The sequence below is a fragment of the Heterodontus francisci genome, chromosome 11 (genome assembly GCF_036365525.1).
Source record: "Heterodontus francisci isolate sHetFra1 chromosome 11, sHetFra1.hap1, whole genome shotgun sequence".
In the NCBI taxonomy this organism is placed as follows: Eukaryota; Metazoa; Chordata; class Chondrichthyes; order Heterodontiformes; family Heterodontidae; genus Heterodontus; species Heterodontus francisci.
Genome location: NC_090381.1, coordinates 83,271,791 through 83,289,138, shown reverse-complemented (window position 1 = coordinate 83,289,138; position 17,348 = coordinate 83,271,791). Strand labels below are relative to the sequence as shown.

The 17,348-nt window shown below is 39.9% G+C and overlaps 1 protein-coding gene across 3 annotated transcripts in view; it reads left to right on the top strand.

Annotated features, from left to right (window-relative positions):
* The window catches only part of fxr1 (FMR1 autosomal homolog 1), a 134,486-nt gene that overhangs the window by 75,877 nt on the left and 41,261 nt on the right, over window positions 1-17,348 (top strand). For 2 of the 3 annotated variants that reach the window (XM_068042351.1, XM_068042350.1), the window contains exons 8-11: window positions 2,476-2,646; window positions 7,061-7,139; window positions 10,046-10,155; window positions 13,586-13,672. In XM_068042351.1, coding sequence (XP_067898452.1) covers window positions 2,476-2,646; window positions 7,061-7,139; window positions 10,046-10,155; window positions 13,586-13,672 — 447 coding nt within the window. The remainder of the gene's footprint in view (window positions 1-2,475; window positions 2,647-7,060; window positions 7,140-10,045; window positions 10,156-13,585; window positions 13,673-17,348) is intronic. The other variant, XM_068042352.1, reaches the window with a different exon arrangement.

Genomic DNA, 17,348 nt, shown 5'->3' with positions numbered 1-17,348 from the left:
ACATTCCACATTTTATCCTTTTCCTTCAAGAATTAACAAGTATTTGGCCAAAGTTTTTTTTTTGTTTTTGTAAAGCTGATCTCTGCAAAAAAAAAAGCTTCTTTATTTTCCCCTTAACTGGTGTGTGTGCATATGTGTTGGATTATTTAGAAGGGAATATATTTATACTTTGATATTTCAACTTGTGTGTTAATAAGCTTTGCATCTTTATTGATTGAGTCTTGTTTTATGATAAATCAATAATTTTGTTTATTAAAGAATCCTGGTTGCCAGAAGTTTATTCTGAAACTACATTGAAGTATATAATTGGCTGTATCGGTAACTAGGTAAAACGTTTAAATATATGTTGTGACCCGTGGAGAAGTGGAACTAGAGAAAGACAGTGCACTCCTCCATCCCCAGTCGTTACACATCCTGAGCAGCAATATTTGAATTTCTTGCTAAGAATGGGGAAAAATTGTAAATATCAGTGTAATATCAGAAAATCAGAAAAGCTGGGAACAGCAACTTATGGCATTTCTTTGATACCTGTCCTTGGACCTCTACTTTTGAATATCTGTAAATCAACCTATGTTGCGATTAAAAAGAAAATTTCTAAATTGATAGAATTAATAGCAGGAGTTGAGGTTTGTTTGCAATTAAGAGGAGAAATAATTTTGCTCTAAAAAGTAGGGTTCATTGAGAAAAACTAATGGGGAGAAAATAACAAAGAAAAAGCATGGCCACTCAAATTCTTAAATTGTTATGCCTAGAAGTTCTGGGGAAAGAGAATCCATCTTAAGTTACATGGTGTTTTGTCTTTGAAAATTAGAAAATTGCAAAAAAGAAGATGGAGGCTATGCATATAGCCTGAAGCAAAGTGCAGTTTCTCAAGGAACTGAATAATAAACTTACAGAATTTATCGTGAAAAGCTAGTTACAGTGGAGGTCCAAATGTCTTGGGGGTCCAGCTACATAGATTATTAAAATGTCATGGAAAAATACAGAAAATAATCAAAAAGGCTAATGGAATTCTCGCCTTTATATCTAGAGAAATACAATACAAGGGGGCAAAAGTCATGCTTCAGCTATGCAAAGCACTAATTAGACTACATCTGGAGTACTGTGAGCAGTTCTGGGCACCACACCTTAGGAAGGATATATTGGCCTTGGAGGACTTGCAGAATAGGTTTACAAGAATGATACCTGAACTCAAAGAGTTAAATTCTGAGGAGAGATTACACAGACTAGGGTTGTATGTCCTGGAATTTAGAAGGGTAAGGGGAATTTGATCCAAGTTGTCAAGATATTAAGGAGATAGGGAGAAACTATTTCTGCTGGTTGGGAAGTCTAGGACTAGTGGGCATAGTCTAAAAATTACAGCCAGACCTTTCAGGAGTGAAATTAGGGAACACTTCTACATACACAGGGTGTTCTGCAAATGGCAATCTTAAATCTGAGATTGATAGATTTCTGTTATTCAAAGGTACTAAGGAATATGGGGAAAAAGTGGATATATGAAGTTGGATCCAGATTGGCTATGATCTCATCGACTGGCAGAGCAGGCTTGAGGGGCTAAATGTCCTACTGATGTTCCTAATAAACTGCTGCATTGTATAATGTATGCTTAATTTGCAGCATTCCAAAAAATTCCTCATTCAGCTGTGAATAAATGAGGACAGGCTTGGCAGATGAAAAAGTTGTACAAGGGGATTAATGGGTTGTACATGCTTTTCCCTAGTTCTGCTGTTGGAGAGGATGTGTATATATATGTGTAGCTGGTTGCAGAGAAAAACTAAATAGCCAGTTATGCTAGTTCATGCGTTCATATTATAAACATATACTTCCATTTCTTTTTGTATGAAGTAGTCACCCAAGTTGACTGCCTTCATTTTGCAAACCAATTGAGTATTTAATCTCTTTCCTTAAGAGTACTTGAGCACTTCAGTTTGTATATCTTAGCGATTCAAAATATTTAGAATTATTTTGTTTGTGGTGTTGGAGCATTTATATCCCTCCATCAAGAGTCTGGGTGGTATTCCGAGATCATGACTGATGCTATCTTGGTAGCCCAAGGGTGTTTTACAGTTGATTAGTGAGGTATTCCAGCCTCACTTATCCACCTCTCTACAGCACAGCTCAGATTGGAAACTAAGCAGAGAGAAATTGAACTCTCATCCACCTCTTCCATGGCATTGATACAATGTGTATAATGTTAAATTAGGGATTCAAGATTCTTCAGTCTTTTGCATTGTGTAAATGGAAGTTCATTGTTGGAAATTTTAATTTTTTGTCAGCAAATGTAATTGCTACCGATCATTCACATTCAAGAATACCTATTTAAACCAGGTTTTACATGCAAAATTAGTGCTTTTAAAAAAAAATTAAAAATCCTCATGTAAACTGTTCTCTGTTCACTGTTTATTCCATGGCCTACAAATATGCCTGGTCTGCAATCAGCTGAAATAATTAGCTCTTGTGATTTCTAACTACCAGAGTACCAAGCAACTAGCAGCTGCATTCCAAGAGGAATTCACTGTCAGAGAGGATCTTATGGGTCTCGCAATCGGAACCCATGGTTCCAATATTCAGCAAGCAAGAAAGGTTTCTGGTGTCACAGCAATTGAGCTTGATGAAGAAACTGGCACATTCAGGATTTATGGAGAGGTAAGCTTGCAGGCGCATTTTATTCTTTAGATTTCTTTAACACCTTGACAACAAAATGATGAGCATGAAAAAATACTTAACATTATTCCTCCGAAGAACTTTTAAATGAAATTGACCAGTAAAACTGATTTAAATACATGTTGCAGATTTATAGAATCTTGAATTAAGTTTGTATTGCATTTTGTTTGGCTAAAGAGTATTTTGTGACTGTATTGCTCCATATGCACTTAAAATGATCTCCACCAAGTACTTCACCTTTTCATTACGCTTTCTCCATCCACATGAGCCACTAGATCCTAAGTGTCTTTCAGTTTTGATGGAAAAGACAGAAGTTTGTGGGAAATTCTCAAATCAGCATTAAAGATTTTTCTAGTAGCTTCTTCATCTGCAGCAATAACTTTGTACTTGGGTATGGACCAGCACTTTAGCCAAGAAGGACATTTTTCACGTGAGCCTAGGCAGTTAATGTCAGAGTTGTCTCAATAGCCAAGAGTGGACACTTTTTCATTCCTTTTTTCCTCAGGCCATTCGTAGTACTATGCAAGAGTTTGATATGTTTCATGTGCTCTCAACCTTGCGAGATGACCAAGAAAACCTTTTTCTAAGGTAGATTGCTTGCATAGATATAATTCTGTACATTTTCTTTTGAATTGTTTAGGGTTGCCTTTGCCACTTCTTGAGGCAGTTGCTGGGTTCAGTTATGTTTGAACTCAAACATTCACGTTGCTTGGCCATTTACCTTTGAACCTAGCCCTGGTTGATATTGAGTCCAAGTTTCTTTATCTAGAAAAAGAGGTTTATTCGGAAGTATTCTCAGTAAATCTGGCAGTGATTCGGGTACAGTTTGCCAGTTATGTCAACTTCCCCTTTGGAAAACTGGAATATTACTTTTATCCTCTTCGGCAAGGAACTTTGTTCCAGCGGGTGGTAGCAGTTAAGAATTGTTAATTTGTAGATACTGGAGCCCAGAATGTAGCTAAGATATTTGGTGAAGATTTCTGCCATAGCCTATGGTATGATAGCCTGAGTTCTGATGTTCACTGCTTATAAAAATACACTTAAAAAAAAGCTTACTTCCATTTGTATAGTGCCTTTAACATGGAAGAACATCCCAAGGTGCTTCACAGAAGTAAAAACAGATGGGGAAAAAAGGGACCATTATCACCTTTTTTGTTATGGAAAGACTAGGTCTCCAGTTTATTTCCACATAGTCAATTTAGACTTTCAGGTTCAGAACTTGTTGGGCAGCAACCCTAATACATCATAACAAATGTAAGCTTTATCTTCAGGTAAACCTTTTCCATAGTGGTATTGCCTGCTGAAGAGGGAGGCGACAAATTCCAACTTCTATAGGGGATGGACATGGCTTCCACTGTTACAGAGCTATTGTTTTTAAATTCTGGCAGTAAGTTCAACAGCTCCAGGGTTGAGCATATACGAATTACATGCATACATATGAATTAGGAGCAGGATTCGGTCCTTCGAGTCTGCTCCACCATTTGATAAGATCATGGCTGATCTGATTGCGGCCTCAACTGTACTTTCCTGTCTACCTGCTATAACCTTTTGACTCCCTTGTCAATCAAGAATCTTATCTAACTCAGCCTTTAAATATTTACTGCTATCTGGGGGAGAGAATTCCACAGACCAATGACCTTCTGAGAGAAAAAAATTTCTGCTCATCTCCGTCTTGAATGGGAGACCCCTAATTTTTAAACCATGTGCCCTAGTTCTTGTCTCTCCGATAAGGGAAACGTCCTCTCAGCATTCACCCAGTCAAGTTCCCGCAGGATCATATATGTTTCAATAAGATCGCCTTTCATTCTTCTAAACATCAATGAATACAGGCCTAACCTGTCCAACCTTTCCTCCTAAGATACCACCTTCATCCCAGAAATCAGTTGTGTGAACCTTCTCTGAACTGCTTCTGAAGCAATTATATCCTTAAGTAAGGAGACCAAAACTGTACGCAGTACTCCAGATGTGGTCTCACTAATGCCCAGTACAACTGTAGCAAAACTCTCCCACTTTTTGCAATAAGTGACAACAATCCATTTGCCTTCCAAATCACTTATTAATTGCTTGATTGGTACCCTTGCCATGGGACTTCAAATGCAGCGTTTCCACTACCAGCAAACTGGCTGCAGGTTGTATTTTCTGTTGCGTGCATTGCAGCAACTTGTCAGGCTTACTTTAACAGCAGCTCCCAGCCCTGTGACATCTAACACCTATGGAACACAAGATTATGGGAACCCCAAGTTCTCCAAATCATACATCATTCTGACTAGTTGACTACTGTTCCTTCATCATTGCTGGGTTTAAAATCTTGGAATTCCCTATCTAACAGCATTAGCATAAGAACAGCAGTGTTTTATGAAGGCCTATGTTTTGTCAGTGTTTATTTTTTTTTTTAGAGATACAGCACTGAAACAGGCCCTTCGGCCCACCGAGTCTGTGCCGACCAACAACCACCCATTTATATAATAAAAGCAACCACCCATTTATACTAACCCTACAGCAATCCCATATTCCCCATCACCTCCCTACACTAGGGGCAATTTACAATGGCCAATTTACCTATCACCTGCAAGTCTTTGGATGTGGGAGGAAACCGGAGCACCCGGCGATAACCCACGCAGACACAGGGAGAACTTGCAAACTCCGCACAGGCAGTACCCAGAATCGAACCCGGGTCCCTGGAGCTGTGAGGCTGCGATGCTAACCACTGCGTCACTGTGCCGCTTGTGTTATCTGCATCATGATAACAAATGTCAGATTAAAAACATTTGATGCACATAATGTGGATTGAGAGGTGGACCAATAGCCTTATGTCAGCTTAATGCTTATTGGATAAAATCAAACGGTACTGAGGAAACTAAAGCCCTCCACTTGAATTCACTAGATATTGTAAACAAAGTTTAGCCCCAAACTGCTGCTGAATGGAAGCATATTCTATTACTACTGAAAAGTGCATCTAAAGCGTTGGCTGCCATTGCAGCTACTTCTGCCAGTATGGATTTCAGTGATACTAATTTAAAGAGAAATCCATCCAAGTTCTAGCTATATGCAGTGTGCATATCTTCTGGATTTTATCATTAAATCAGGCTTAATAAATTGGTAGAATCAAAATGAATAAGGTGCTCTGGTGGATGAGTCATGATGTGCAGCATGTGTTACTGTGTTTCTTATTTTGCAATATTAGTTGTTCTCAATAAAAGAGGACTGTTGTAGGAAGAAATAAGGCAGTAAAGTCACTGAGTCTGACTGCAGCAGAGTTGGATGAAAAGTCATGCACCAAAAGTCACCTTCCAAGTGTGCATGATTTCAAACAGGCAAAACTGTCATCTTGAAGATACTCAGAAAACTGAGTCTGTAATGAAAGTAAGTTGAGGACTTGGAACCTTAAAGATTGTAGGAAGGAAATTGAACTAGTCTTTTGTTTTTAAACAAAAAAGACTGTTCCTGTCTGGTGCAAACATGGTCTTTTTTTTAACCTGGCTGGTGAATAAACAGTATTGGCAGGTGAGCTGGTCACTGGTGTCTACCTTTGTTATAATTTACAGGCTATGATCTGGAATTGAATCTCATAAATGAAACTAATGAAGCTTAAAAGAGAATGTAAGTCTAGGAATGGTGAGCATTATTCCTCTTCAAAGTGGCCCAGTACTATCATATAGTTGACTGGTGGAAAGATTTTTTCGAGGAGTTTGCTGACTCAGGATTGCATTTAAAGTGTTATCTTCCATTAAACTCAATAGAGCAATTCCAGGCCAAATGCAGTCCACTATCTTCATCTGTCCAATTGAGGCAACTCTGGGATAAGTGAGCCTGTGAAGTATTGGCTTCTATAAAGGTAGAAAAATTGTAAATATTTACAACATACTAATCTATATAGTGTAAGTATATGTTTTTAGAAAAGCCCTGTGGAGATAGTGGTGTAACTTTGGAAAATGTATTTTCCATTCTTATCCTTTATCTTTCTATCAACAGACACTGAATTAGTTCTGCATACAAGCTTTATATCATGTGTGATTATTAATGCTGCCATGTTTTTGCCCACAGTTTATGTTGTGCCAAAATGCCTTGCATGCATGCTGTAAATGCATACTTGACATTCGGTACACACAAAATATCAAATATTTTTACATTAAATTCTGAATGGAATTAAAAGAATATTCCAGAATTAGGCCTTATAAGCATTAAAAATAGCCACTCAGTATTTTGATTGGGGACAAGAGCTGAAACTTGAAGTTTCTTTGAGATTTCTGGATAAAAAGTACTTGTATAAAATTGGGGAGAAGCAGAGTCAGATGTTATCCGAATTAAGATGCAGACAAACATAACTGGTCATCTTGCATGCAGTATTTAATGGTCAGTGCAACATACGAATGGTTTAATGATCTGTTGTTTTCAGACTGAAGAGGCAGTCCAGAAGGCTAGAAGTTATCTTGAGTTTGTAGAGGATTCTGTTCAAGTTCCCAGGGATTTAGTAGGTAAGTACTGCACATAGCAATTAAGAATGGGCATAAGTATGATATAAATGGTGTCAAATATAGCTAAGAATGAAGTTGAGACATCTAGGGGTTTTAGTTGATTGGAAATTCAACATGCAAGATCTCTCCAGAGCTGCAAACAGGCAAGCAAATAGCAAACAATTTTAACCTGAACTGTAGAGTGCAAGTCTGAGTGTGTCCTGCTCTGCATAGAGTTCTTGTTGGACCACAAAAAGCAGGACAAATCCAATCCAGTAATTACTGCCAATTAGCCTATTCTCAGTCATCAGCAAAGTGATAGAAGTTGGGTTGTCGAGAATGCTATCCAGCGGCACTTGCACTCCAATTACTTGCTCGCTGATTATCTGTTTCAATTCTGCCAGGACCATTCTGCTCTAGACCTCATTTCAGCCTTGAATTCCAAAGATAAGGTGAGAGTGACTGCCCTTGACATCAAGGCAGCATTTGACTGAGTGTGGCATTAAGGAACCCTAGAAAAATTGAAGTCAATGGGAATTGGGGGGGAATCTTTCCACTGGCTGGAGCCATATCTGGCACAATGGAAGATGATTGTGGTTGTTGGAGGCAAACTATCTCAGCTGCAGAGCATCGCTGCTGGAATTCGTCAGGGCAGTGTCCTAGACCCAACCATCTTCAGCTGCTTCATCATTGACTTCCAGTCCATCATAAGTTAAGAAATGGGAATGTTCTCTGATGATTGCATTGTGTTCAGTTCCATTCACAACTCCTCAGATACGGAAGCAGTCCATGTCCGTATGCGGCAAGACCTCAACAACATTCAGGCTTGGGCTGATACATGGCAAGTAACATGTCCGCCATGCAAGTGCCAGGCAATAACTGACTGCAGCAAGAGAGTCTAACCACCTCCCCTTGACGTTCAACGGCATCACCATTACTGAATCCCCCACTCTCAACATTCTGGGGGTCACGATTGACCAAAAATCTAGCTGGACCAGCCATATAAATACTGTGGCTACAAGAGCAGGAAAAGCATGAGACTGATAGTGTTCGGCAACTGAGCTACGAAGAACAGCTGTATAAACTTGGACTTTTCAGTATTGAAAGAAGGTGATTTGGTTGGTGATCTTAAAGGCACATATAAAGTAGTAAACTATATGGAATAAGTAGATGTGAGCGCTACTTCAAATTAAATGGTGATAATAAGACATGAGACACAGACTTGAACCTGTAAAAGTAAATTTTATAGCTAATGTCTGGAAGTTGCTCAGACATGCAGTGATCAACATGTGAGATTGACTTCTGCTGAGGCAGTAGAGGTGTCAACCGCTAAATGTCACAATGGGGGAAGGTAAGATCTTTTGGGATGGATGGGTTGAATGACCTTCCTTGTATTACAGTTTTGAAGTTTCATGCTGAATTACAATCAATGTACAGCACTAATTTAGAATACCTCTCAATTATTTCATAACACAATGGTTCAGCCAGTATAAATTTGAGAAAATTGATTTTCTGACTATTCCCTTAATTCCTAGAACTCATCATGGGTGATAACTCTATGTTTTGTTATGACCGAGGCAGGAGGAGTGCATTGCCTTTCTCTAGTTCCACTTCTCCATGGGTCACAACATATATTTAAATGTTAACCCAGTTACCGATATGGCCAATTATACTCTTTTTATTTCAGAATAAAATACACCAACCACGTTTCTTCAATAAACAAACAAATTATTAATTTATTATAAAACAAGACTCAGTCAATAAAGATGCAAAGCTTTAATACACAGTTTGAAATATAACAGTAAATATTTATTACCTTCTAAATACCCAACACATATATATGTGCACACACGGAAAGGAAAAATTTAAGAAATTTTCTCTGCAGAGATCTTTTATAAAAAAGGCAAAAAAGAATATTTTGGCCAAATACTTGTTAACTCTTAAAGGAAAAGGAGAAGATTTGGAATGATATCTGTTGTCCCTTTATTCTGGTGTCCCAAATATGCGTAGATGGCTGTCACTGGGATCTTTCTGGAGCAGTTCTTTTCAGGTGGCGTCGAGGTTTAATCTGGCAGACTTTCCAGGAGAAATGCAGCATCAGGGGTTTCAGCTATCGCACTGGATTTGCAGATTTTCCCAGAGAGGTGGAGAAAAGATGAATTGATGTCTTCTCTCTTAGCAGGCTGACCTCCAACTGACTTAAAACAGTATTCAAAATGAAATCAACTCTTGGCCACCATAAATCTTGACATGTCACTTCTTTGTAAACAATTCCCATAGTCAGAAGGCACCTGCTGTTTACTTATCTGAAGACATGTGACTTCCAGTAAATGTTTTTAAACAAACTCCTTCCAGTGACTTTTTAAAAGAAAAAAACAAAGTCCAGCATCTATGGGATCACTTCAGTTCTCCAAAGGAATCCATCTCTACAATCTTCAACCACGAGTCCTCAAAAAAAGGAAGCACTTTCATCACAGTTTGAATTGTCACTATTATTCTGTTGGGTCCATTTGACCACCCTCAAAGTTCAGATACTGAGATTGATAGATCTCAATATGTTAAAAAAAAAATCAAGGGATATGGGGGTACTGCAGGAAAATGGTGGTGAAGTAGAAGATCAGCTAAGATCTCATTGCATGACACAGTGGGCTTGAAGGGCTGAATGGCCTACTCCTCCTATTTCTTATGTTCTAGATACAGAATATATAGGTTGAAGGTTAGAGGACAATTAGGAGCAGGCAGTTTATGTAGAACTCTTCATGTCCTTTCATGAATGAGAACAGTGTGCTGCTTATGATACAGTGAAGATCATGGAGAAAGCCTCCCTTTGTTTAATTTGGCTTTTGTCTGTGTTAACAGTTAATGGTTTATATTTCAAGTATATAATTGAAAGTGAAATTGTTAATGCTTTCTCATTTTTATTACAGGAAAAGTTATTGGCAAAAATGGTAAGGTTATTCAGGAGATCGTGGATAAATCAGGGGTAGTCAGAGTGCGAATTGAAGGTGATAACGACAGCAGGCAACCCAGAGAAGAGGTAATCTATTGAAGTGTGTGTTCCGTTGTAATGCTATTAGAAGCTCCATTCTAATTGTATTTTGATTCTAATTGGAAATCCAACCACTTTCTTTTAATTTAATTGATTTCTCTCTCATGACAGTAAATGGTGTGGATGGAACAATAAAATCTCAAAGCTACATTCTACTATTGCCAATTCCATGATGCTAGTGAGCATCAAGTTCTGTTTACTTTTGACCAAAGCAAGTAGGGTGAAGGGAAATTTCAGCATTATTTGTTTGTCTTTACAGCCGTGAATGCAATCTAACCACTAAAATTTAAACACTGCCATATTTTAACCAGTGTTTGTCTTTCAAAGTAGGTAATTGGGCCCTGTTTTTCAGTTTTTGAAATATACTCCAATTTAAAAACTTTAATTTTTGCAGTACTAATAACAATTGCTGTGGATTTGCAGCACGTTTGTGGGTATAGTTTCTTTGTCAGGCCGTCTGGCATGGGGCATGAATTTCAATTGCCGCTGCCCATTTTTCGCTTTGAGAAATGGGTGGCTAGCAATTGAAAAATCAGGGCCCCATTTATGCTCAAGGCCTGCCTAATGCAATCATTTGTACCATATATTGAGCTGCCTGTTCAGTAGTATGTAAAGGGACCTCTGGAAGCTGCTCAGAAAATTGCCCAGAATATTTATATTTTTTTTGGTGGCCCTAGTAGAAGTGCTCCTCCTGGACCTCCAAAGAAAACTGGGGCCTGCTGCTGCCTCCCATCAGGCCCAACCTGCAGGCCTGGTCTGTGTGGAAGTTGGCTGATTTCCTGCACTCAGAACTTGGGTGCCTGCAACTCGCCAGCGGCATGTTAATGAGGCCTAGGCCTCAAAATGACGTGGACATAACACTGCACGAACAGGTGGACGGAGTGGCTGCTCTACTGACTTCACATTTGTTTTTGAAGTTACTTGAAAAATATTCCCATAGTATGTTCAGTAAAAGGAGCTAAATGATTGTTTCGCTTATGGGCACTGTTCCAATAGTCCTGCTCACTTCAGTACTTGTTTTTCTGTATAACAGTAAAAAAGTTGAATGAAAGAACTGGTGGGTTATTGTGATTAAGGCTTTTCAATAACTGGCAAACATGGGCTTTGCAATAAACCAACTCAGTTCCACAGTATCAGGTTGGCTCTGTCAGCCTCACTCTAAAGCTTCAGTAAATCATCTGGACTGACACTTCATTGCAGTTCAGAAGGAGCACTCTAATGTCTAAAGGTGCCGACTTTCGCTTGAGATATTAAACTGAGGCCATGCATGCCTGTTCAGGTGGCTGTAAAAGATCCCATGACATGACTCACAGAAGAGCAAGGGACCTCTGTGCCCTGACCATCATTGGTCCTTCAACTGTAAATACCAAAACAGATTAACTGATCATTTATCTTATTGCTATTTGTGAGAGCCTAGTGTGTGCAATGCGGCTGCTACATTTACCTTTGCAACTGTGACTACACTTTATAATTAATTAATTGGTTGTGCAGTGCTTTAGGATGTCTTGAAGATGTGAATGATATATAAATGCAAGTTTTATTTATTTTAGCGGTCATTAATGAATTTGTCTTCACACCTCAAATTAGCATCTTAGCATTTTAAACTCATTTTATGATCTAGTTGAAGACCAACTTGAAGGAATTCCCACTTTATATAACAGCAGAAACTTACATTTATATAGCCATCATGCTAGAAAAATATCTGAAGGGTCGTCACAGATGGGTGATCAGACAGAAATGGGTGCCGAGCCCAAAAAGAAGCTATTAGGAGGGGTGGCTAAATGATGGGCTTTAAGGAGGACTGTAAAGGAAGAGAGGGAGGTGGAAAGTTGAGAGTTTTTGGGTGGGATATCCAGAGACTTGGGCCTTATCAACTGAAGGCACACTTTGTGGCAGAGAGTGGTGGATGTGTAAGATGCTCGAGCTGGTAGAATGCAGAGTTCTCGGAGGGTTGTAGAGCTGAAGGAGGTGACAGAGTGGGAAGGGGCAAGGCTGTGCAGAAAATTAAACACATGGATGAGACCTTTTAATTTGAAGCATTGTGGAACTGGCATCTAGCGGAAGTCAGCAAATATGTGGGTGATGGGCGAGTGGAGCTTAAACATGGAGCAGTGTTTTGGATATGCTGGTTTATTAAGGGTGAAGGATGGGAGGCCAGTTAGGAGAGCATTGGAATTGTTGAGTCTGGAAGTGGTGTTGGCATCAATGGGGGTTTCAGGAGCAGATGGCTTGAGGTGGAGGTAGAAGTAGGTAGTTATTGTGATGGACTCGGAAGCTCAGTTCATTGTCAAATAGGACAACAAGATTATGAACAGTCTTGTTCAGTTTGAGGCAGTGACTGGTGAGGAGGATGGAATTGATGGTGAGGTTAAGGATTTTTGGCAGGCGCCAAAAACAATGTCTAATGTTTACCTGGTGGAAATTATGACTCATGCAGGACTGGGACTGGATGTTGGACAGTCATTGGAAGAATCAAGAGAGGTAGAGCTCTGTGTCATTGGCATGTATGTGGTAGCTGACCCCATGTGTTTGAATGACATCACCAAGGAGCAGGATATAGATGAGGGAAAGTAGGCAAGAAGGGAAACCATTGCTGGCGATCTCTGGCTACGATTTGATAAGTAAAAGTGGAACCAATTGTGTTCAGTTCAACTGAGGTACAGAAGAGGCATTGGAGGAGGGGTGGTGTGGTTGACCACGTCAAGGACTGCAGAGTTTGAGTAGCAAGGCTACAGTTGTAAAGCATGCCACTTATGACTTTGATTAGGGCTGTTTCAGTGCTGTAGCAGGTTCAGAAACCTGATTGAAGAGTTTCAAATATAAAGATGTGGGAAAGAAGGAAATGGATTTGGGAGGAGACAACACATTCAAGGACTATGGAGAGCAAATGGGACAGTAGTTTGCAAGCACAGAGGCGTTTTGAGATTTTTTTTAAGGAGGGTGATGAGATAGTGGTTTTGAAAGGGATGGATACCTGAAAAGAGGGAATCATTTACAATATCAGCTGGTATGGGTGCCAGGAAGAGAAATTGGGTTGCCAGGTTAATGGGAATGGGGTCAAGGGAGCATGAGATTGGATCTAATATAAAAGCAAAATGCTGCAGATGCTGAAAATCTGAAATAAAAACAAAGTACTGGAAATATTCAGGTCAGGCAGCATCTGTGGAGAGCGAAGCAGAGTTAACATTTCAGATCTGTGACCTTTCATCAGTTCTGCTGAGTATTTCCAGCACTTTCTATTTTTATAAAGGATCTGGCAGACAAGATGATTATCACAACAAACCTGTGTTCACTACAAAAGGGGTAAGTTTGATTTGAAAATGTAGGTATACCTTATTTAGGCATAAAACAATGGTTTTATTTTTGTTTGAAAAGTGGCAATAACTAGTTTAAATTTTTTTTCTAAAAATTTCCATAGGGAATGGTCCCTTTCACTTTTGTTGGAACTAAGGAAAGCATTGGAAATGTGCAGGTTCTTTTGGAGTACCATATTTCTTACCTGAAGGTAGGTATGCTTAACTTTGCTGTGTTAACTGCTATAGTGGAGTTAGCATGCAACACCTGGCCAGTGCAAATGTAGATAGGTGGATTTGAGATTAGTCACTGGAATAAACACCTATTTGAATGGTTCTCTACTTAGATTGTTGAAAACTGGAGGATAGTACTAAGTTGTGCTCTCAATAGGTTGTATCAGCTGCAGAAAATGTCATTACTTTTCTATTGGACCTTCCAACAAGATTGCCTTGGTTGTAGTTTCTGCAGTCTTGCTGGCTAAAATGGTGTCCTAGCTTAACTGCAACAGTACAAAGGAAGTGAATGCATCTTATCACAAAGGAAATACTGCTGTACTGCTTGACACACTTTCTTAATCTGCTTTGAGGTTTTTTCTTAAAATGGAAAGCTCAAAATTCTAAACAGTGAAGTTGCTGTAGTATCTGAAAAGCAGCTCTTGGTAAGGTTGCATTTGGGCTAAGCATAGAACATCAGGATACAGTTATTTTTTTCAAGTAGACAGTTCAGAAGCTGAAAGGTATGTCGGTTGTGTGCTTTCAATCTTGAGTTGGAAGTGCTTGCAAGTTAAAAAATTTTCCCCTTATTGGTTCCAAGTCAGAAATTGAAGTCGTACACACACATGCACAGTTTTACATTTAAAAAAGGCTCTTCCAATGACTCCCCAAGCCAGCATCAAATGTATAGTGCTTGCCTTGCCCTACTGCGAACTTTGATCAAGACAGACAAATCTAGCAAGCATGCACTGGAGGCACCACCCAGAGGCAGGGTGATTTACTTGAGGAAAAAAATAGCAAAAATGAAGCCAATCAAAGGGAAGACCATGGCTGTAATAAATGGATAAGATCAATCAATTGTGTGTGTGCCTGTGTTGTGTTGGATCTGAGAGGGGGATAACCTGATGATTCTTGTTCTTTTTGATGGACACTTCTGTGGCCAGGAGCATCTGATTACAAGCTTATTAGGTATCTGCTTGGGCTTTAGGAGTCAGCCTGAAGTCAGTAGGGGTTTGAGTTAAATCACTGGCTCCATGGCAGCATTTGGCCATTAAAGGAGTGTGCATCTTTCAATGATCAACTTTAGATTGATAAATAGTGCAGAAATGTTTTATTTTTGGCAATTTGGGATAGGTAATAAATGCTGGCCTACCCAGTGACGCCCACATCCCATGAACAAATTTTTAAAAAAAAAAATTCAAGGAGAATACTAGAAGTACACTATTTGTAATCAGTGCTTTCATTTACCTGTTTAATGTAAAAATAAATGTCAGTTTATAGCCTGTGTCTTCATGTATGTCTAATCTATGTACTGTTACGACCGAGGCGGGAGGAGTGCACTGTCTTCTAGTTCCATTTCTCCAAAGTTCACAACATATATTTAAATGTTTACCCGGTTAACGATACAGCCAATCATATACTCTATTTTTTTTATCTCAGAATAAAATACACCAACCAGATTTCTTTAATAAACAACAAAATTATCAGTTTATTATGAAACAAGACTTAACCAGTAACAAAGCAAAGCATTAACACACAGATTGAAATATGAAAGTTCTCTTTTTAAGTTCCCCAATTACACACACACACACACACACACACACACACACACCGGAAAGAAATACAGAAATTCTCTCTGCAGAGGTCTGTTAGGAAAAAAAGACTACTTTGGCCAAATACTTGCTAATTCTTGACGGAAAAAAAAGATGATATGGAAGGAAACAAAAACAAGAAATGCTGGAATCACTCAGCAGGTCTGGCAGCATCTGTGGAAAGAGAAGCAGAGTTAACGTTTCGGGTCAGTGACCCTTCTTCGGAACTGACAAATATTAGAAAAGTCACAGATTATAAACAAGTGAGGTGGGGGTGGGGCAAGAGATAACAAAGGAGAAGGTGCAGATTGGACCAGGCCACATAGCTGACCAAAAGGTCACGGAGAAAAGGCAAACAATATGTTAATGGTGTGTTGAAAGACAAAGCATTAGTACAGATTAGGTGTGAATACACTGAATATTGAACAGCAGCAAGTGCAAACCTGAAGAAAAACAACCTGAAAAAAAGTGGGTAAGCAAACTGAACAAACTAAGATGAAATGAAATAAATGCAAAAAAAGATTGTAAAAAATGTAAAAAGGAATGTAAAAAAAAAAGGAAGAAAAAATAACTAAAAATGAAAGTAAAATGGGGGGCTGTCATGCTCTGAAATTATTGAACTCAATGTTCAGTCCGGCAGGCTGTAGTGTGCCTAATCGGTAGATGAGATGCTGTTCCTCGAGCTTGCGTTGATGTTCACTGGAACACTGCAGCAATCCCAGGACAGAGATGTGAGCATGACAGCAGGGGGGAGTGTTGAAATGGCAAGCAACCGGAAGCTCAGGGTCCTGCTTGCGAACTGAGCGGAGATGTTCCGCAAAGTGGTCACCCAGTCTGCGCTTGGTCTCCCCAATGTAGAGGAGACCACACTGTGAGCAGCGAATACTGTATACTACATTGAAAGAAGTACAAGTAAATCGCTGCTTCACCTGAAAGGAGTGTTTGGGGCCTGGGATAGTGAGAGAGGAGGTAAATGGGCAGGTATTACACCTCCTGCGATTGCAGGGGAAAGTGCCATGGGAAGGGGACGAGTTGGTGGGGGTAATGGAGGAGTGGACCAGGGTGTCGCGGAGGGAACGATCCCTTCGGAATGCTGACAGGGGAAGGGAGGTGAAGATGCGACTGGTAGTGTCATCACGCTGGAGGTGATGGAAATGGCGGAGGATGATCCTTTGGATATGGAGGCTGGTGGGGTGAAAAGTGAGGACAAGGGGAACCCTGTCCATATCCAAAGGATCATCCTCCGCCATTTCCGCCACCTCCAGCGTGATGCCACGACCAGTCTCATCTTCCCCTCCCTTCCCCTGTCAGCATTCCGAAGGGATCGTTCCCTCCGCGACACCCTGGTCCACTCCTCCATTACCCCCACCACCTCGTCCCCTTCCCATGGCACTTTCCCCTGCAATCGCAGGAGGTGTAATACCTGCCCATTTACCTCCTCTCTCCTCACTATCCCAGGCCCCAAACACTCCTTTCAGGTGAAGCAGCGATTTACTTGTACTTCTTTCAATGTAGTATACTGTATTCGCTGCTCACAGTGTGGTCTCCTCTACATTGGGGAGACCAAGCGCAGACTGGGTGACCACTTTGCGGAACATCTCCACTCAGTTCGCAAGCAGGACCCTGAGCTTCCGGTTGCTTGCCATTTCAACACTCCCCCCTGCTCTCATGCTCACATCTCTGTCCTGGGATTGCTGCAGTGTTCCAGTGAACATCAACGCAAGCTCGAGGAACAGCATCTCATCTACTGATTAGGCACACTACAGCCTGCCGGACTGAACATTGAGTTCAATAATTTCAGAGCATGACAGCCCCCCCATTTTACTTTCATTTTTAGTTATTTTTTCTTCCTTTTTTTTTACATTCCTTTTTACATTTTTTACAATTTTTTTTGCATTTATTTCATTTCATCTTAGTTTGTTCAGTTTGCTTACCCACTTTTTTTCAGGTTGTTTTTCTTCAGGTTTGCACTTGCTGCTGTTCAATATTCAGTGTATTCACACCTAATCTGTTACTAATGCTTTGTCTTTCAACACACCATTAACATATTGTTTGCCTTTTCTCCGTGACCTTTTGGTCAGCT